General features: G+C 36.8%; 1 protein-coding gene across 1 annotated transcript; it reads left to right on the top strand.

Annotated features, from left to right (window-relative positions):
• The first annotated feature begins 17,091 nt into the window (after positions 1–17,091).
• Positions 17,092–20,460, top strand: LOC107808619 (putative inactive receptor kinase At1g48480). Its single transcript, XM_016633144.2, has 2 exons — positions 17,092–18,688; positions 19,447–20,460. Exons 1-2 carry the CDS (start codon positions 17,284–17,286, stop codon positions 20,055–20,057), a joined length of 2,016 nt encoding a protein of 671 aa, XP_016488630.2. The 5' UTR covers positions 17,092–17,283; the 3' UTR covers positions 20,058–20,460.
• The last annotated feature ends 364 nt before the right edge of the window (positions 20,461–20,824 follow it).

Below are 20,824 nucleotides of genomic sequence, written 5' to 3'. Positions count from 1 at the left end.
GTCTTTCTTCAAGCTCAAGAGCTAGATTATTTTCAAAATATGATGTCTGCAGTGGGTAAATCCTTCTCGGAAGCAATCAAAATGGGGGAAATGGTTGAGAATGGTTTTAAGAAAGGCAAAATTATAAGTCAAACAGTTCTCAAAGCCGCAACTCAGGCTGTCCAGATCAAATCTGATAATTTTAGTGACACGAATGAGAAGTTTGAAAAAACCATGATGACATCAGAGTCGAGAAGAGGTCCTAGGAGAGTGTCTCGAAGGTATGATCAACCTCGTCTGTTTTCTGATAACTCCCCTGAGCATTACTATCCCCCTCAGAACCCACAACACTATGTTGTTCCACCTCAGTATGTTGCCTAGCCACCAAAACACCCCAGAAGGCGAGCACGAGCATCACAAAATCTCTACCAGCTCCACAAAATTTTCAAGTGCCCTATAACCCACATCCCTGCCAGGGGTATAGAAGGGGACAAACATTGAAAGATAAATTTACACCAAAAGAAGAGTCATATGCAAGCTTATTTGAGAAGTTAAAGAATCATGACATGATTGCACCCATTCCTCTAAATCGTGTGGACCCACATGCAAGGAGATTTGACCCATAAAGGTGTGAATACCATTCCAATGCCCAGTGGTACAATGTTGAAAGTTGTCGGGATTTGAAAAGAGAAACAGAAAGGATGATACAGGAAAACCTGATTGTGATCCAAGGTAGTGACATCCAGAATATCGCGCAGAATCCTTTACCTGCACATCATGATGCACACTTTGTGGGGATGATGCCTGGTGACATGGAGTTTGAGAATCCTCTCGGGAGCTTGCTAACTGAATTTAATGATGTTGAAATTGGAGAAGGCTCTGCTTATTCTGATGAGCAAATTTGTGGCTAAATGTCAAGCCTAGCAATTGAAAAGTCATTCCCTCTTCACTAGCAAGGAATCTTGGTAGCTTGTTTTGATGTTTTTTTCTATTATCTGGGTTATTTCAGGGTTGTGATCCAGATTTTATTTGTTTTATTGAGTCAAACCCTTTTATCCCTCCATTCTGTTTGTTTGAGTCTTGTCCGTTTGTTCTGTTGCTATTTTCGTTATTCGGGTTATTTTAGGGTTGTAACTCGTATTTTAGGTTACTTGTTTAGTTGTAAAACACTTTCGTCCTTTACTCAATAAAATACAGTTTGTCCTTTTGAGTCATTCTGTTCATAGTTCTTTTGTCGCTAATTCTAATGACATGACATGCATGTGGAAATTTTGGCCAGATCTTAGGAACTGATTTAATCTGGAATTGGATAACTAAAAAACGATACATTTGAGGATGAATAAAGAGTTGGAATACTTTGGAACTAATGTCGAGTAAAATTCACTTTCAAATCATTATGAAGATTGGGCTTGAGGATGTTTAATCAATTGAAGTTTGTTGGAAAGTTTGTCACTAAGGGATGAAACAATGTCTTGTGACCACGGCACACCAAGAATACAGACATGTTCGTCAATGTTGTGATCGCGAAAAGATACCATGTTTGACGTTCTCGAGGTTGGGAGATCCTTTTTCTGCTACCCAAACACTTTATATCATTTGCTACCCCTTTTGAGCATGTGTTATGTTTCTTTGACTATCCTCTTTTGGAATCAAGTTTAGAGTCAAAAAAAAGAAGAAAAAAATCCATGTCCCAAGAGTACAAACTGGGACAATTCTTAGAAAGTTCAAAGAAAAAAAAAGAGAACTGTCAAAGGTCCATGCCCTAAAAAATAGAAGTTGGGGCAAGCAAAAAAAAAGAAAAAAAACAAAAAAAACAAAAAAAAAAGAAGAAAAAAGGAAAAAGGAAAAGAGAAAACAGAAAGAAAAACGAAAAATAGTTTATGTCTGATGTTTGAACTACGTTAGACCTGATTCCTTTAAAATAAGGATACGTAGGCAGCCTCACGGTTCGGTCAAACCAAATAAGAATTTAGAAGAAAAAGAAAAAAAATAGAAAATTTTAAAATCCCCGGTATCTGAAACTGGGGCAAAGATTTCATTTCATTTTTTTGAAAGAGTCGATTCCAAGAGTTGTAAGTCTACAACCCCTCATTTTGAGTTTATTTTGAGCCTTCATGCCGACCTTTCTTTCCAACCCTATCCAAAAAGCTTCCAAATAAAGACCTCCCAATATGTCTTCAAGAATGCCAAGAGACACATGCAATGAGCAATGGTTATCACACGACGTAGAACATCGTCGAGTTGCTCACAAGAAGAGGAAAAGAAAAGGAAAAAGAAAAATGAGAGAGACTTATTAGCGAAAACCCTCACGGGCACTGTAAGGTGGCGGTAAGCAGAGATGAATAAATGAGAGAGACTTGTTGGTGAAAACCCCTCGGGCACTACTTGTCGAAAGTGAGTCGTGAAGCTGATGCGAAGAATTGACATAAACAAGCCCGACTTCAAAGATCATAAGAATGGTAAAAGGGAAGATTGGATTAGTTTGGTAGATTGGCCGTTAAGTCCAAAATGCATGTCATGATCATTAAGGCTATTTATTGAAAAAGAAAAAGAAAAAAAATTCTTCCTTCTGTCCTTCCGACAGGGACATTTCTTATTAATATTATTTCTTTGCATCATTTGTGTCCTTCACTCTGAGTTAGTCATTGTCAAAACAAGCAAGAAAAGATTTCAAAATCTGCTACCAGCTTTTCAGTTGCACAAAGTGAATTTGGCCAGCACACTCAGTTGTTAATATCAACATGCATTGAGGATTCATGCAAAAGGCTTCCCCAAAAGACTCTTGTCAGCTTGCTTGGCGCAAACAAAGGTAACTTGTGATTCCCTCTAACAGACAAATTGCTCAAAAGCAGGAAGTCCTTCAAGATATCAGAAAAGGTCATCTAAGAAAGGATCTTCAGTTGGGATAAGGCTGATTGAGCCACAAATACAAATGGTACCGGGTGTGAAACAATCAGGGTTAATGCAGAGCAAAAGTCTCTTGAGACCGAGTCAAGCTGATTGAGCAAAATCCAAGCTTCCCAAAACTCAAGGCCACAAACCGACCACCATTTTTAAAACTAACAAATTTTTCTTTATGTGGAACAGGAAACAAAGCAGTGCAGGGAAAGTGGTTAAAAAAAGAAAAACACAACAAAAAAAAAGACGAGAAGAGCCGACAAAGGGAAGTTTCTCAAATCTTTGCATTTATTTGTCTTGCTATTGCGCATAAATCTTGCCATTGATCTTCACATTTTTCCTCCTAGGATAAAAGTCCTAGTCTGATGGATTTTCCTCCCAATATAAATCTTAGTATGATGAATCTTTCTCCTAAGATAAAAAACCTAGTCTGATGAATTTTTCTCCTAAGATAGAGGACCTAGTCTGATGAATTTTCTCCTAGGATCAAAATCTTAGTCGGATGAATCTCTCTCTTAAGATAATAAATTAGAAGACCTAGTCTGATGACTTTTCTCCTAGGATCAAACTCTTAGTCTGATGAATTTTTCTCCTAAGATAGAAGACCTAGTCTAATGAACTTCCTCCTAGGATCTAAATCTTAGTCTGATAAATCTTTCTCCTAAGATAGAAAACCTAGTCTGATGAACTTTCTCCTAGGATATAAATCTTAGTCTGATGAATCTTTCTCCTAAGATAACAAAAAAGGGAACCTAGTCTGATGAACTTTCTCCTAGGATTAACGTCTTAGTCTGATGAATCTTTCTCCTAAGATAGAAAACCTAGTCTGACAAATTTTCTCCTAGGATATTTTGGAAAATAAAGGAAGTCTGAATTTGAAAAAAGGGGGTCATTTTTTTAAGTTTTCTTAAAATTATCAATATTTAGTTCTTGAAATCAGGGGTCCCGCCTGGAGAATATGGTCAGTTTTTACTTTAGTCAGGCTTAGTTTATAGTTTTCTGCAAGTTCAATCATGCATAGGAAACACACATCCTAGTCTAATCTTTAGTTTACTCTCATTATTGCATCAATAGTACAAGTGGTTTATAATTTTGCTAACAACTCACAAATCTTCCTAGTGCAAACTAGGGCAGAAAAATTTCTTTTGTTTTGTCTGTTTTGTTGTAATCAGTCGCCCACCTGGAGAACAGGGGAAGACAACTCAAGTTTCTATGGAAAGCAGTGTTGAAGGAAGACAACTCGAGTTTCAAGGGAAAGCAGTTTCGAAGGAAGACAGTTCAAGTTTCAGGGGAAATTGGTTCAAGGTGCAAGGGAAAACAGTGTCAAGTAACAAGAGAAGACAGTTCAAGTTCAGCAATCAGGCACCCACCTGGAAAAAAAGGGGGAATTCAATTCAAAATGCAATTCATGTCAGCAACAAAAGAAGTTCGCGTCAAGAATGCGAGTCAGCAGTCCAAGATGATCAACATAAGTTAGTCACAATCCAGAATAAAAACAAAAAAAAACAAAAAGAAAGACAAGAAGTGAATCCAAATGCAGAAGTTAATGAAAGATGTGAGCTACTCAAGACAGGGCTGAGGTCACAAGCTCTGCATGTCCCGTCTTGGTTTGAAAAGCTGAAGAACACTGAACCAACACCTGCGGCTAACAAGCATCAAGATTCAGATCAGGGTCCGCATGAAGAACCAACTAAGACTCAAGATCAAGCTTCAAGAGATTTATAGATAGGGATCTTGTAACTCGTAGTTGGTAGGTTTAGCTAGTTTATCTTTTTACTTTCCATTTTGGTATAATAAGGAGCTCAGCAAGCAGTAGCAGCAACAACAACAGTGAAATCACAACTTTCCAGTAGTCCCAGCTACAAAAACTTCCAGAACTACACTGACCTGATTCCTTTATAGCCAAGGATATGTAGGCAACCTCCGAAGCAAGGTTCGGTCAGATTTTTTCCAAAAAATGCTTCTCATGGAGTTTCGAATGGGCAAAAATACCTCGTAATTGCTCATTTTATCTTTGTCCGAAAATCCTTCGTGTCTCCGAGCAAAGAGGGGCAGCTGTGAGCACGCGATTTTTGCCCTACATAAAAATAACTCCTAAAAAATAGACTAAAATAATTTTTTAAGGAATTTTAGAAGTTTTTCTTTATTTAGTTACATTTTTAATATTTTTAAAATCATAAAAAAATCATAAAAAATTATTACGTTTTAATTTCATGCCATTTTAGGTTCAATTTGCATGTAGGAATTTATTTTATTTAAAAAAAATCACAAAATGGTCATTTTTACATATTTGGATTTTAGCCTTTAAAATTAGCATTTTTCTTTAGTTTTAAGTTAATTAGTTGTTTTAATGTTAAAAATAAATAAAGAATTTTAATTTCTACAAAATAGATTGATTTAGGACTTTAAAATCGAAGAAAAGAAAAGGAAAACAAAGACAGGCAAAAGGGTCATTTTGAAGTTCAAAATCGGACTGGGCCAACTTTGGAACAACCCATTTGATTTAAATCCTTAGCCCATTTTAAAGGCCCAGACCATTGACCCATTAACCCTTTCCTCTCTTTATACCCTAATCTCTCACATAAAAGGGGAGATAAGGCAAAAAGTGATCAGAGCAGACCCCTTAAGAACGACGCTCCTCTCCTCTAAAAAAGTAAAGAGAATCAGACCTTCAAAAAAAAAAAGAAAGAAAGAAAACTGCACCTTCTTCTTCTTCAACACTATAATTCTCTGAAAATTTTAGGATCCTTTCTTCATTTTATACATTGAATTCTCGGCGGAAACATTGCATTTCTTCTCATTCACACAAAATTGAGCAGTCGATAGCAACTGAAATTAGAGGTCCAGATTTGGAAAAAAAAAGAAGAAACAGAGACCGATCTGTTTCAAAAGCTTTAGTTCCCTTGAATTTTCTAGATTCTTCAAAGGATTATCCCGGTGTAGACTCTCGCTTGTTTGCTGTTGTTTCTCGTTGAATTTCTGGGATCCGAATCTGTGTATTTGTTGATTATTCAACTGTTATTAAGAAAATTTGGCCTAACAGGTACCTTCTTATTACTCCTACCTTGTTCTATTTCTTGGTCGTGGTTGAATGAGAGCTTGTTAGTAATGATGGATTCGACTATTTTTGCCTATTAAACCTTCTTTGTTAGTTTCCATAAAGCTTTGAACATGATATAATGACTGTATTTTGGTGTTTCTTTTCCAATTCAATTAGGAGTTTTCTAATTCACATTTTTGTCCACCGTTGATAAGTCTGCAAAAGGAAACAAACAAATACTACTATTTGTATCGGCATGCTAAATCTATTAGAATAATAGTGACTTTGCTAGCATTCTAGATGTCTTTTTTATGTACTAGTTCAAGTTAATTTATTTTGGTGACTTTGTTTAAAAATCAGTGGCTATAAGACAATACATCAAATACACTATGTAGCTAATGAACCGTTTTTATACTCAAATTTTGATATTGTTAGATGCACCGCAAATGAAGTGTTGAATTGGAATATAAGGAATGATCAGATAAATTCGTCTTTGTGTCTTCCACTCATGAATATTCAATGTTGTCGACGTGGTTGAGAACAAGATTCACCTATTGTAGTTACTTAATTTTGTTGATGTATGCTTCTTGGAATAAATTCAACTTTTTCATAATGCAAATTTTGCTTCATTGGAGTATAATAGCAGAACAAGACAAGTTTGTAAGAACATTTAGTATTTGGAGCATAGGGCTCATTTATGTGAAACTTTAATCCAAGTTCCATGAATTTGGCTTTCACGCTGGAATCAAAATATAGGATATGAATAATTATGAACACGCTCTAGTTGTTTTAGGCGCGACTAATAAATCATCGTGGCCATGGGTACAGTTCCTGTGACATGGTCATGATGCGAATCCAATTCGGGGGTGCATTTTATGTGACCCGATTATAACAATTTCGAATAATAAAACCTTTTGAAATAATTTGAGGCGTGCCATGCCAAATAAAACCCCTAAATTCATGGCCTTCACTTAATTAATTTTAATCCTTTAGAAATCGAGGTGTACCATTTAGTTGAATTTTCCACGGCCCTCGCAAACTTGAAAGTGCGTAATTGTTTTAAGCGCGTAATTTAATTTAATTTCCTTAAACTCGGGTGTGCATTTCATGTGACCCAAATCCAAATCTCAACAACGTTAAATAAAATGTGTCGTGGACCGCGGGTGCATTTCATGCGGCGTGGTTCAAAGACGTGTTTCAAATAACGTTGAATCTTCCTAAAAAATAATTAAAAAGCGGCTAATAATTTAAATTTATACCATAGGCTAAAACATGTATTAAAATCAGATAATAGGCCAATTGTAATAGTTTAAGCAATTGTGCTAGAAACACGGAATTCGGGGGTGCCTAACACATTCCCTCGGGTTAATAGAATTCCTTACTCAGAATTTCTGGTTCGCAGACTTCAAAAGGAAAGTCGAATTTTCCTCGATTTGGGATTTTTAAAATAAACCGGTGACTTGGGACACCAAAAATAAACCATCCCAAGTGGCGACTCTGAACAAAGATGAATAATTAATCTCATTTCGAATAATGTCACCTAAAGTGAAAAAACTCCCTTGTACTACCTTCGGGTGTGTAAAAAGGAGGTGTGACAAGCCCTATATGATCTTGAGTTGAATGACGCTTACATTAGTGGATACTTACATGAGGGGCAAACATATGGTACTTAGAGCCAGATTTATGGCCTTTCCTTGAGAGAGATGGGTGAATTCTTATTAACCTTGGTTTGCGTGCTAATACTCTAAAAGGTGAGGTTTGCTTAGGGAGAGTTAAGGATGTGTGAGTTTGGGTCCCACAATGACCAAAGTAATTGAGAGAGTTCTTTGATGTAATGAGTCAACTCTTGATGCTCTTGTGTCACACTTGATCCATAGTTTTTCAAAGTTTAAATGTTGTGAATGATTCATTCGTATTGAGGGCACTTGTTAGTCCCAATTGATGCTTGTTGAGGTTACTTTAGGATAGTTGGAAATACTTGGATTTTCCCTTAAGGGGTGAGTCTTATTTTGTTTGCTTGAGGACAAGCAAAGGCTTAAGTTTGGGGGAGTTGATAAGTAGGGATTTTAACAAGTTTCATGCTCCTTCTTGCCTATGCTTTGATTATAAATCGTTACAAAATAGTCCCAAAAGGCTCATAAGTTGTGCTTGATTATAGGTTTGATCGACAAAGTGACGAAATGTCAAAGATTGGCTCAAAAGGAGTGAAACCTGCTCAAGTACCAAAAACAAAGTAAATTGAGGGCAAACAGGCCTAGTGCGGACCGCACAAAGTCGAATGCGGCCGCACTAGGTGATTCAGAGAGATGGCAAAACCAAGCTTCAAACAACGCAGCCGTAATCCATATTGCGCGGTCCACGGTGAAGGTTCCACGGCCGCACTACCTTTTTGTGCGGTTCGCGGAAGAGAGATTCAGAGAGATGACAAAAACCAGGCTTCAGGCAACGCGGCCGCAGTACACATTGCGTGGTCCGCGGTAAAGGTTCCGCGACCACACTACCTTTTTGTGCGGTCCGCGAAAGAGATATTCAGAGAGATGGAAAATGCCAATGCGGTCCGCGGTCATAGTTGTGCGGACCGCGATAGCTGCCTCCGCGGTCGCAGTCCATTCTACGCGGTCCGCCGAGCCCAAGTCAGAGAGCCCAGAAATGAAGTCCAAGAGCCTAGCGCAATCGCGGTCCATTTTATGCAGCCCGCGCTGACCCCACAGGGGTATTTTTGTCCAGTTTTTCCAGTCTAGTATAAATAGAACATTTTACCATTTTTAGGTCATCAGATATATCCAGAACTTAGCTACGCTCGTGGGAACTTCATATGTAGCCATTTTTGGCATCTTAGCTTCAAATTAACGATAAATTCTTGTATTTTAATTTAGCATTTAATTAATATGCCTTGTTCTTCATCTATTTCTTTATTTTCTCCTTCAAGCATGAGTAGCTAAACCCATTAGTTAGGGTTGTGGCTCAACCCTAGTGTGGGTAATTGATGGGTGTTGCCATCTATTGTTAGATTGACTATGAGTGTTTGTTATTTGGGTCAAATTTTATGGTTTAATCTATGAATTGGTGGTTGCAAACACTGGTTTGTGCTAAGTTGACTTGGCTCTTATTGAGAAAGAGAGCCTAAGTCTCCAAAATTGACCCAACAAGGAATTGGGATGGACTCAAGAGAATTGATAGTCCCAATTAAAGGGTGAAACCTCGAGAGAGTAATCACCCTACTTGAACCCTAGTTTCTTGATCTAATTTGCTACCCATTTGGTCTCGAGAGAGTCAATTGGGCAAAATCACTCTCTCTACCGAGAGGTGTGAGAGTGGGTAAAATTGTGCAACGATTATAGCATAAGCCCCAATTATGTCAATCGAACCTTAGTAACATCTACCCATCAATTAGCCACCTAGGTAATGTCATGACCCTAGTGTCCTTCTTCCCATTAGATACAACTTAGCAATTATCTTGTAGCATAATCTAGTTTCAATTAATAGTTTGATAATAGTAGTTTATAATCAAAAAACCCAAAAATGTATGGAAGTGACATTAGGAACAAATACACAACTCTAGTCTAGATAGATACTCGACTCTATTCCTAGCTCCCTATGGAAATCGATCCCGACCCTCATATCGGGTAAAAGCTATTGCGACTTTCTCTTCCTACCTTTTAGTAGTGTGGAGTTGACAACAATCAATTATCAAATTTAGAGGTGGTAAGCTTCAGATTGGGTTCTATAGGGCAGGCCACGGGTTTGGAACCTGAGAGTCCCAACTCAACAATAAGTTCCAGAGTATATTTACGTTGGTGCATTAATATACCATCACCATTTCTGGCAAACTCTATGCCTAGGAAGTATTTAAGTTCTCCTAGGTCCTTGATCTTGAATGAAGATTGTAAGTCATCCTTAGTTTGCTGAATCAATACAAGACTATCACCAATGATGAGTAGATCATCAACATAGACCAAGACTATCACCATATGATCTGTTTTCCTTTTGATGAACGGAAAATAATCCAAATAACTTTGCTAAAAACCAGCATCCATCAAGGCTGAAGTTAACTTGAGGTTCCATTGTCTAGATGTCTGCTTAAGTCCATAGAGAGACTTGAGCAATTTATAAATTGTAGACTTATTATTTGATCCATGGAAACTTTAAGGAATTGTCATGTACACTTCCTTAGTGAGATCACCTTGTAAGAAAGCATTATAAACATTCATTTGATGGATTGACCAATGCCTTGATGCTGCAAGAGCCAACACACTCCTAACAGTAACTATTTTTACCACAGGTGAAAATGTTTCTTGATAGTCTAGTTATTCCCTTTGATTATACCCTTTGGCTATTAATCGAGCTTTGAATCTTTCTACCTTTCCTGATGCCTTATATTTGATTTTATATACCCACTTGCATCGTATGGTCTTCTGTCCTTGTGGTAAAGAGGCCAACTCCCAATTCTTGTTGTCCTCCAAAGCTTTAATTTCTGTTTGCATTGCTTCTATCCATCTTTTGTCCTTGGTTGCCTTTGAATATGTTGTAGGTTCCACTTCAATAGAAAAATTGGCTAAATAGCTTTGGTACTTTGGAGAAATTGCTTCATACCCAATAACTTTTGAAATGGGATATTTGCAGCAGCTCACAGAACCCAACTTGTCAGGTCTAACATAGTCCTTAAGCCATATAGAGGGCTTAGATACTCTAGTTGATTTCCTTATTTCCACAACTGAAGGAACATCAGGAGAAACAGTTGGAACTTTAGCATTCCTATGTTCAGAAAAAGAAGGATTGTCCTGTTAAACTAAAGGAACAAGAACTATAACAGGTGATCATGGGACATTAGATGTGTCATGATGATTAGTAGCAACAGAATTGTCCACTACAATTGATTTCATAGTGAAATCATGCCTTGGCACTGGGGATATATCCAAGAAAAATGACTCTGATGTGCCTTCAGCTGTATGAAAGGGAAACATATCTTCATAGAATACCATATCTCGGCTGATAAAAAATATTCTATTCTCCAAATCCAATAACATGTAACCTTTTGATGTGCAACATATCCTAATAAAATTGACCTCACAGCTCAAGATGTAAATTTATTATGGTTTACAGGTTAGTAGCAAAGCACATGCACCCAATGACTTTCAAGTGTTTCAGTGAATGGGGCTTACCGGGGAGCAGTTCATAGAGTGATTTGTATGCTAAAGCAGATGGAAATTTTTTGTTGATAATATAGACAGCAATATTAATACAATGTCCCCAATATATGACAGGTAAATGGTCTTGAAATCTAATTGCCCAAGAAGTTTCAAGTATATGCCTGTGTTCTTTCCACAACTCCATTCTATTGAGGAATATAAGGACATGAGCTTTGATGAACAATTCCATGCAACTGAAACAAGTCTTTACAAGCACTATTAAAAAATTCACTACCATTGTCTGAACTAAATACGTTGATTTGCTTGTCAAACTGTGTCTTCATCATAGTAATGAAGTTCTTGAGTAAGAAGATAACATCATATTTAAGCCTCATGAGAAACACCCAAGTCCACGTAGTAAAATCATCAACCAATGTAAGGAAGTATCTCATTCCATTATGAGTAGCAACTTTATAAGGTCCCCATACATCCATATGAATCAAATCAAAATTATGTAAACTTTTGCTAGTACTAGTTGAAAATGCCACTCTAGTTTGTCGAGCTAAAGGACAAATTTCACATTTAAACAATGAACTATTATGTAGGCTACTACTACAGTCTTGTAGGCTAGGAATTCTTCTAAGAGCTTGAACTCGTATATGTCCTGTTCTTTTGTGCCAAATATCCATGTTTGCTTTACTAGTTACTGCAAAAGCTCTATTTATTGTCTTCTTTAATGCAGCTAACAGAATGTATAAGCCTTTCTCCCTTTTACCAATCTCCTCCACCCTCCCAGATAAGAGATCCTGAAACACACAATATTGAGGAAAAAAAGTAACACTACACTTGGGATCCTATGTCACTTTCGAAACTGACATAAGATTGAATTTGAAAGATGGTACACACACATCTTTTAGTACATCACCTCCTATGAGCCGACACTCTCCCATATGAGAAATAGATGCTAAATCTCCTGTAAGCAGTTGAACTTGCCCTGAAGTCCCTACTAAAGTTTCATTTTTCAGCAAACTTTTGTCACCAGTCATATGGTTAGTAATACCAGTATCAACTATCCACTTACAGAGTTCTAAGTTTTCACATAATGCTACAATACCACAGAAACATTTACCTGCCATGTTGCCACTTGTTTCTCCTATGAAATTTTTGTTCAGCAATTATAACAGCTGGTTATACTGCTCCGTAGTGAAAAATTGAGCAGGTTCAACACTGTTGCTTGGTTGATATGCAGCTGGTGGAATTCTCAACCCCTGATGTCCAGTTATATCAACCATCACTACATTTGCTTTCTTCTTCTGCTGCTTGAAGTCAGATGAATATCCAACAATCTTGTAACAATTCTACTTGCGATGTCCTGTCTTATTACAAAATTCACATTTCATTAGCTTATAGCACTCAATCTAGTATGACCTTTTAAATGGCAAAAATCACATTCTAAGTTGTAATTTCTCCTTGGTCTAGATGTGGAATGAGCAATAAAGAGAGCAATAGGATCAGTGTGCCCTGCTTGTCCATAGGCACTACCATCAATCATTTTCCTATTTTCATCCTGAACTACCATAACATAGGCCTTATCTATGATGGAAAGGCCGGCATCAATAAGATTTGGCTCCTTGCTTGCTCAAAGTCATCATTTAATCCCATTAAAAACTGCAACAACCGCTGATACTCCAATTGATCAATGTATTATGTGGCAGATGGAGGAAGTGGCAATATCGAATCATATTCTGCCCATAGATCCTTCAGTTTGGTGAAATATGTCGATATTGATGAAATCCCCTGTGTTAGGGTGAATATCTTCTTGTGCAAGTCGATCCATTCACTTTGTCAAATCGCTCCTTGAAGGCAGCTCATACCTTCTGTGCATTAGAGGAAAATAATACTCCTGTGACCAATTCTCTACTTACATTGCTCATAAGCCATGAAGTAACAATGGCATTACATCGATTCCATTGACTTCCCAAATCCGTACCAAAATTTTACCTTGATGTCGATCTATCAACTAAACACAACTTATTCTTCCCTAACAGTGCGACCTTCATCGCACAACTCCAAAAGGAATAATTTTTCATCCCTGTTAAGATCAATCCCACCGACATAGATCCGGGACCATCTGAAGGGTGTAAGTAGAGAGATGGTTGTGATCTAGAACAATTGAGCTACCGACCGCTCCAATCCCAGATCCAGCTCCATTATTTGCATTAATTGTCAAACTTTCAGGAATTGCCATTGAAATGTGCAAAATTAGGGTTCAAAATTCTGGATTTGAGTAGATTCTCTCGAATTTTCCTTCAATTGCATGAAAAATTTCCTAGAATCAGTCGATTAAATGCTCTGATACCATGATGAATTTGTCAATGGCATGCAACTCAAGTAGAGAAATTAGAGATGAAGAACTAAGAGAGAGTTTTAGGGAGAAGAAATTTGTTCTGTTCTTCAGTACAATGCTCAAAATAAACGAATAGTGAATAATGAAATCTAAGGCTACTGTATATAACTAATCTAACCAACTAATGGTACCAACTGTACTAATTGTAGTTATTAAGTTAACTAACTACTACTAACTTCATCCTACATCCTTTATATGCTCAAAAATACTTTTTCATCTCGGTCAAACATCTAAATTTTTTTAAAAAGTACCTTTTTGTGCAAAAGTAGTACTATTGGCCTCCAAGAAGCTTGGCCAAAAGGTTATCAAGGGAGGAGCTACACTATTAAGTATGGATTGGGCAAATTCAATAACTTTTTGACTATATCTTGTATTTTTATTTAAAAATTTATTAAATGCATTCAAATATTTAATTGCAAGCTTAACAACGAAAACAAGCTATGAGTATAATAACAAGTTCAAAACCCATAAACTTCATATCATGACTTCATCTCTATTAGATCGTCATTAAAATCGCCAAGTTAGCACCACATGTGACAGTAGGGGCGTATTTATATGTTGGAGCATGCACGTGAACCCGTGCTTCTCTCTCTATTTACCATGTAATGTTATATTTCTTCTAAATTGCTTAAATAAGCTCAAAGAGCCCTATGGTTCAACGATTACTAGGCGCACCTTTACAAGTAAATTTAGATATTAATTCTCATTTTGCAGGCATGTCTAGGGTCCTCTCTTGTGTTTTAATTAAGCATTTTTTTAAATATATATTTGGTTTATTCATTCAAAATCCCCCAGATCTAACACATTGAAATCCTTAATCTCCCCTCTATCATCGCAAAAAAATATATAATTAATACTAATAGCAGAGGATGATATAGCGTGGTTCAATAATCTAGTATTTTTTTTTTCATATGCGGTATAGGCATATATTTTAAGATCACTGAAATTGTAAGAAAATAAAAGGTTAACATATACTTTTTAAATAGTAATGGATTCATGGAAAAAAGTTAAAGGTTGAATCCGTCAAATATAAATTATAGATTCATATTTTTATTATAGTGCACTCATTTTCCTGAAATCCCGAACCCGCTTCTATTAGCGGTCTATAATTTTTCAACGATTTAGCATGACATGAGTACTGTCGGGGTCAACTATACTTATTTTTGCTTCGGCGGAAAACTTGTGCGTATAAAGTTTGACACAATAATTATTACTATAATTTTAAAAGAAGAATCTATAAACATTTTCCTTATAGAATATCTAATTATCTCGTGAATTATGTCTACCCGCTAAGATAGTTAGTAGTTAGTACTATGATCAGATTGTTAAACATTAATGTCACGGCAGCTGATGTTATTAATTACTCCTACTAACTTGTGTTTCTTTTTGTTGACTTTGAGATCATTTATTGGTATTTTTACATGCAAAGAAAGGGATTGTTGTTTCGAAAGTTGACAATTTAAGCCCTCTTTTCTTAAGATAATAAATTCAGTTGTTGTTGTCATACGATCAAGAAGTCACGAGTTCAAGCCGTGAAAATATTTTCTTACAGAATTGCATGTAAGATTATGTATAATAGATCATTATAGTCCAATCATTCCTCAAACCTCGCTCATAGCGAGATCTTAGTGTTAGGTGTATGTCTAAATTTTCTCACCATAGTTGGTTTTTCTATCTCATGAAGGAAATGACATCATGTTTACCATAATTGAATTTTCCTTCTTATAGAAAGAAATGATAAATCTCCCATATTTGGCTAGTCCTTTTTCTTGTAGGAAAAGATTTGGACTTCTATAAATTGAGGATCATTCCTTCTCATTCAACAACTTCCACAATATAGCCATATGAGGTTTGAGGATCGTGTTTAGGGGGAGAACTTTACGGGACAAGTGTTAGTGTGTCACTTGTGTTTACCTCTTCGTGAGATTGTTCTCTCGTATTTTATACTCTCTTTTTATATAGTGAATTGCTCATCTCCGCCGTGGATGTAGGTCAATTGACCGAACCACGTTAAATATTTGTGTCTCTTTTAATATATTTCTCTTTCTTGTATGATTTATCGTCGTTCAAGATTTGATTTACTAGCTTATGCATGACATCTGATTTTTTCGATCGTAACACTTGGTGCCCCAGACTACCCTTTTGCCCTTTATACAAGTATACTAATAGAGGATTTTGATATGGTTGGGCCCTCAAATAAAAATGACAAACTGAGAATGGATTAAAATGTGTTGCATTCGGACCCACGTCATTAGCCTACCTCTTTCTTTCACGTCAAAATGTCCTCCCCTTAAATGCAAACTGAATTTTGGATTCTTGGGTTACCAGAAAAAATAATTTGGTACAAGAATTCGTTTTAAATTTATAACTGAGTTTGACTGGCATTTCGTTTTTAGGTAAGTAATTCTGTATAGTTTTATAATTTTGATATATTTTCATTTTGTTTCATTGAATTTTGGCTTAAGATTAATTTAAATGGAGAAACGTAGGCTGTGAGAATTTTATATACCTGATTCCAACGTTTTTGAGAGTTACGGTGTAATTATTATTATTGGATTGAACAAGAGATGACTTATCCAAAGACCAAAATACCTTGATTTTTTTTATTTAATAAAAATAAAATTGTAAATTAATTATTATATCTCATTTTTAATGGGAAAAACCCCGGATAAAAAACACATGAACGGCATTCTTATTTCTTTCCTTTCACATTTGTTGTTCTTTCATGAATAACAAACAAGTAAAAATAATTTATTGGCAACAAAACCTTTATAAATGAGAAAAAAATAAAGAGAACCACAGTTCAAGAAATTCAAAGAACAGTTAGTCCAAGTTGCAGGAAGCTACTTTTTTCATAAAGAAAATCAAAGTAAATCTTTAAAGCTTTTTATCCACTCAAGAAATTCTATAGCAAAGCTGAACCCCAAAAAAAGAAAAAAAGAAAAAGGAAAAAGACCAACAATAACAACATGTACGTTCTATTCTTGGGATTTGGAAAGCATAATAACGGATCCACGATTTAAATTTTACGGCTTCAACTTTTAAGGTTTTAACATTGAACTCATTATATTTTTAAAGTTATGGATTCATATTTACTATTTTTGCAATTTTTAACGAACTTTTATATATAAATTTTATTCCGCATCGAAAGTTATGCATTCAATTGAATCCGCCATTGACAAGCTACATCCACACATGTGTGCAGATCTTACCCCTACCTTATGAACGTAAAAAGACTTGTTCTCGGTTTAACAAAAAAAAACATTTTAAAGCACGTTTGAAAAAAAATAATAATAGTAAAAAAGCCATATTGAAAATAATAAAGATAATAATAATAATAAGATACTCGAAACAAAGAAAATAATATATAGTTAAAAAAATCGAGGGATCAAATAATACGATATACGAAAATGAAAAGAACAAATACCCCTACAATAATTTAAAAAGAAAAAGAAAATCTAAAAGAAAGTGTTGGACTCCTCACTCATTAGTAGCAGCAGAAAACAGTCCACTTTCTTTATGTACTTATTACACCCATCAACTCTCGTTGCTGTTGACCATTATCAGAAATAGTAACAGCTAGGGTTTGTTTCTTCTTTATTTTATTTTCAATAATTCCCATTTTACACCCTGTATTTCTAATATTTCTACCTTCCCCCCCACCTTAAAAATAAAAAAACCAGTGTCACACTGTCACTTCATCCCTTTTCTAATATATCAGCCAACAACAAAAAATAACGCTTAGACTTACTGCACACCATTTCTCTGTTGAACAAACTTTGTCTCATTTCTCCTCCTTTTTCAAAACCCTTCATTTTCTGGTATGAAAAATGTATAATTTTTCAAACACAATGTTGGGTTTTTCTCGTGCGTTTAAGCACCCGAGTTTGTCAACAATGCTGCTGTTTTTTGTTCTGTTTCATACTCTTTGCTCCATTACTACTTCTTCAGATCTGAACTCTGACCGTAACGCCTTACTCGCGTTACGCGCCTCCGTGGGTGGTCGTACGTTATTGTGGAACACTTCTAACCCTACTCCCTGCAACTGGGCTGGTGTTCAATGTGAGAACGACAGGGTCACCGTTCTCCGGTTACCGGCGTCTTCACTTTTTGGTAAGCTTCCGGCGAACACCATTTCTAACCTCACGCGCCTCCGTACAATCAGTCTCCGTTTTAACAAACTCTCGGGTTTCCTCCCTTCTGATATTTCTCAACTTGTTGAGCTCCGTAATCTTTACCTTCAAGATAACTCATTTACTGGTTCTGTTCCTGATTCCCTTTTTAATCTTCACTTACTGGTTAGGTTAAATCTTGCAAAAAACAATTTTTCTGGTGAAATACCATCTCGGTTTAATAATTTAACCCGTTTGAGGACACTTTTGCTTGAAAATAACCAGTTTTCTGGCTCTGTTCCTGAATTAAACCTTCCAAAACTTGAGCAGTTTAATGTATCTGCTAATAGCTTAAATGGGTCAATTCCAAAAAGTCTTCAAAAAATGCCTGTTGATGCTTTTGCTGGGAATTCTCTCTGTGGGAAGCCACTGGATATTTGCCCGGGAGATGGTGGGACCCAGCCAGCTATAGCTACTGGTGGGATTGAAATTGGGAATGGGAATGGGAATAAGAAAAAGAAGTTATCTGGTGGTGCAATTGCTGGAATTGTTGTTGGATCTGTAGTGGGGTTTCTTTTGTTGTTGTTGATTTTGTTTGTGTTGTGTAGAAAGAGGACTGGTAACAATGCTAGGTCTGTTGATGTGGGTACCTATAAGCCTCAAGAAAATGAAGTTTCTGTGGAGAAGTCTAATGTGGATGCTGAAAATGGTGGTGTAAATAACAATGGGTATTCAGTAGCAGCAGCTGCTGCTGCTGCAATGACGGCTACCGGAAAAGGAGGAGAGAGTGGTGGTGGAAATGTGGTTAAAAAGCTAATCTTTTTCGGGAACAGTGCGAGAGTGTTTGATTTGGAGGATTTGTTGAGAGCTTCTGCTGAGGTTTTAGGGAAGGGGACGTTTGGAACCGCTTACAAGGCGGTTTTGGAGATGGGAACAGTTGTCGCTGTTAAGAGGTTGAAGGATGTGACTATATCTGAGATGGAGTTTAGGGAGAAAATCGATACGGTTGGAGCGATGAATCATGAGAATTTGGTGCCTCTGAGAGCTTATTATTACAGCAGGGAGGAGAAACTTCTTGTCTATGATTATATGCCAATGGGAAGCTTGTCTGCACTTCTTCATGGTGAGTCAAAAGCTACACTCTTTCCTTGTAAACAATTGAAAATCTTTTATTGTTGTAGGCACAAATATTACAGTTCTCTTTTTATGGAACTATGCCATTACATGAGTGCATTGTCTATTGCTTTTCTTGCTTTAGTACTTGTCATGTAAAAAAATTTCTTGCTTTAGTCAGTGGATTGGTTAGTTGGATTTGTTGTTTACTCTGCTACATGCAATGCCTCTTTTGAGGGAGAACACCTAACTGTATGAAAGATAAATTTCTTTCTTTAGCATGTCTAGTGTATGTTTATAGCATGCTTTATGTGACTCTAATGAGGCTGATGCCTGTTATTACATTTCATTCTATCCCAAGGGCTATTTCAATGTTTTCTATTTCAATATTTGTGGGAAAAAGTGTATTCCTTTTTTAGCAGGAAAATGTTGCGTAAGCAGAACTCTATTTTTTTTCTTTCATTCTTGGTTGTCATATCAGGAACCTTTATCCAACAATATCTTTTATCTTGCACTATTGAAATCTATCATTTCTCTTGCCCCACATTCTAGATTATTTTTGCTAGGGACTAAATGTTTCTAAATCTAACCGATCTGTTCGACTTGACATCTCCTCTTATTTCCCATGAATATGCTAGAAGTGCATCTGTAAGTGTTGCTACGGTAGCGTATGATATTCGGAAGACTATTTTAAGTGAGCAAAGAGCTCGTAAGATGTTTGGTAAAATTTTGTTCTTCTTTTCACTGCCAAGTTCTATTATATGGCAGGAAACAAGGGAGCTGGTAGGACGCCTTTGAATTGGGAAGTCAGGTCAGCCATTGCCCTTGGTACTGCTCGGGGCATTGAATACCTACACTCTCAAGGTTCAAGCGTCTCCCATGGTAATATTAAATCGTCCAATGTTCTTCTCACCAAATCATATGATGCACGAGTCTCAGATTTTGGCCTAGCTCAGCTGGTTGGACCTCCAACTACCCCCACCCGAGTTGCTGGATATCGTGCTCCAGAGGTAACTGACCCACGTAGAGTTTCCCAAAAGGCAGATGTATACAGCTTTGGGGTATTGCTCTTGGAGCTTCTTACCGGGAAGGCACCAACTCATGCCATCCTGAACGAGGAAGGCGTTGACTTGCCAAGATGGGTGCAATCCATCGTTCGAGAGCAATGGACTTCAGAAGTTTTTGATCTCGAGCTCCTGAGGTACCAGAGTGTTGAGGAAGAGATGGTGCAACTCTTGCAGCTCGCAATAGATTGTGCGGCTCAATATCCCGACCACAGACCATCGATGTCTGAGGTATGTGAGCGGATTGAAGAGCTCCGTCGCTCAAGCTTGAGGGTTACTCATGAACAGTCTGATCTTGTCAATGAATCTGAATGAGGTGGTCCTTATTCCTTTATTACATGTGCAGTACTTGAACTAAAGAAGCACCGTCACCAATTTACAGAACCCCATTTGAGCATATTAAACTTTTCTTGTTGTCTGTTGGTTAGGGCCCGTCTTCTTTCATTTAAATTTAACAATTTATGCCCCTTCTTTTTTTCCCAGATCTCCATTGTAGTAGAGCCCTTTTTCATTTTCCTTTGTGGGGGGCCAATCTTTGTACCATTTGTTCTTGTTGGGTGGATAATGGTTGGTGTAATTATTACTTTCAGCCTTTAGTTTTACTTTTGCTTTATATAACCAACTTTAGTGAGAACTAAATGCCTAGATCTGTTGTATTTTCATTAGGAGATTTGTTGGTTTGTAGTAGGAAATTAGTAAAGTTGCGATGCTTTATTGGTCTTTTCATTTTATCCTTGAGCCGAGGGTCTTCAGAAATACCTCTACCTCCACGAGGTAGAAGTAAGGTTTGAGTATACATTATACTCTCCAAACATCACTTGTGAAATTATACTGGATATGTTGTTGTTGCCATGCTTTATTGGTGGATGAAAGTTTCTTTGGTTTCACGGATTGTGAACCCTCTTCGTTTTTGGCGATCTCTATCACTTTATAAAGGGCAGTCTAGAGCACTAAACTAAGAGCGGGACTACAAGGGTCTATTGTACGCGGTATATCTCTATCACTTTACCTAAGACCTAATTAAAGAAAATTTGTTGGCTTTCTTGGAAGTTGGATACCTTTATGTGGTACTTGTTGGAAGT

This window comes from Nicotiana tabacum, chromosome 6, assembly GCF_000715075.1.
Source record: "Nicotiana tabacum cultivar K326 chromosome 6, ASM71507v2, whole genome shotgun sequence".
Classification (NCBI taxonomy): domain Eukaryota; kingdom Viridiplantae; phylum Streptophyta; class Magnoliopsida; order Solanales; family Solanaceae; genus Nicotiana; species Nicotiana tabacum.
This window is presented reverse-complemented; position numbering and strand designations above follow the sequence as displayed.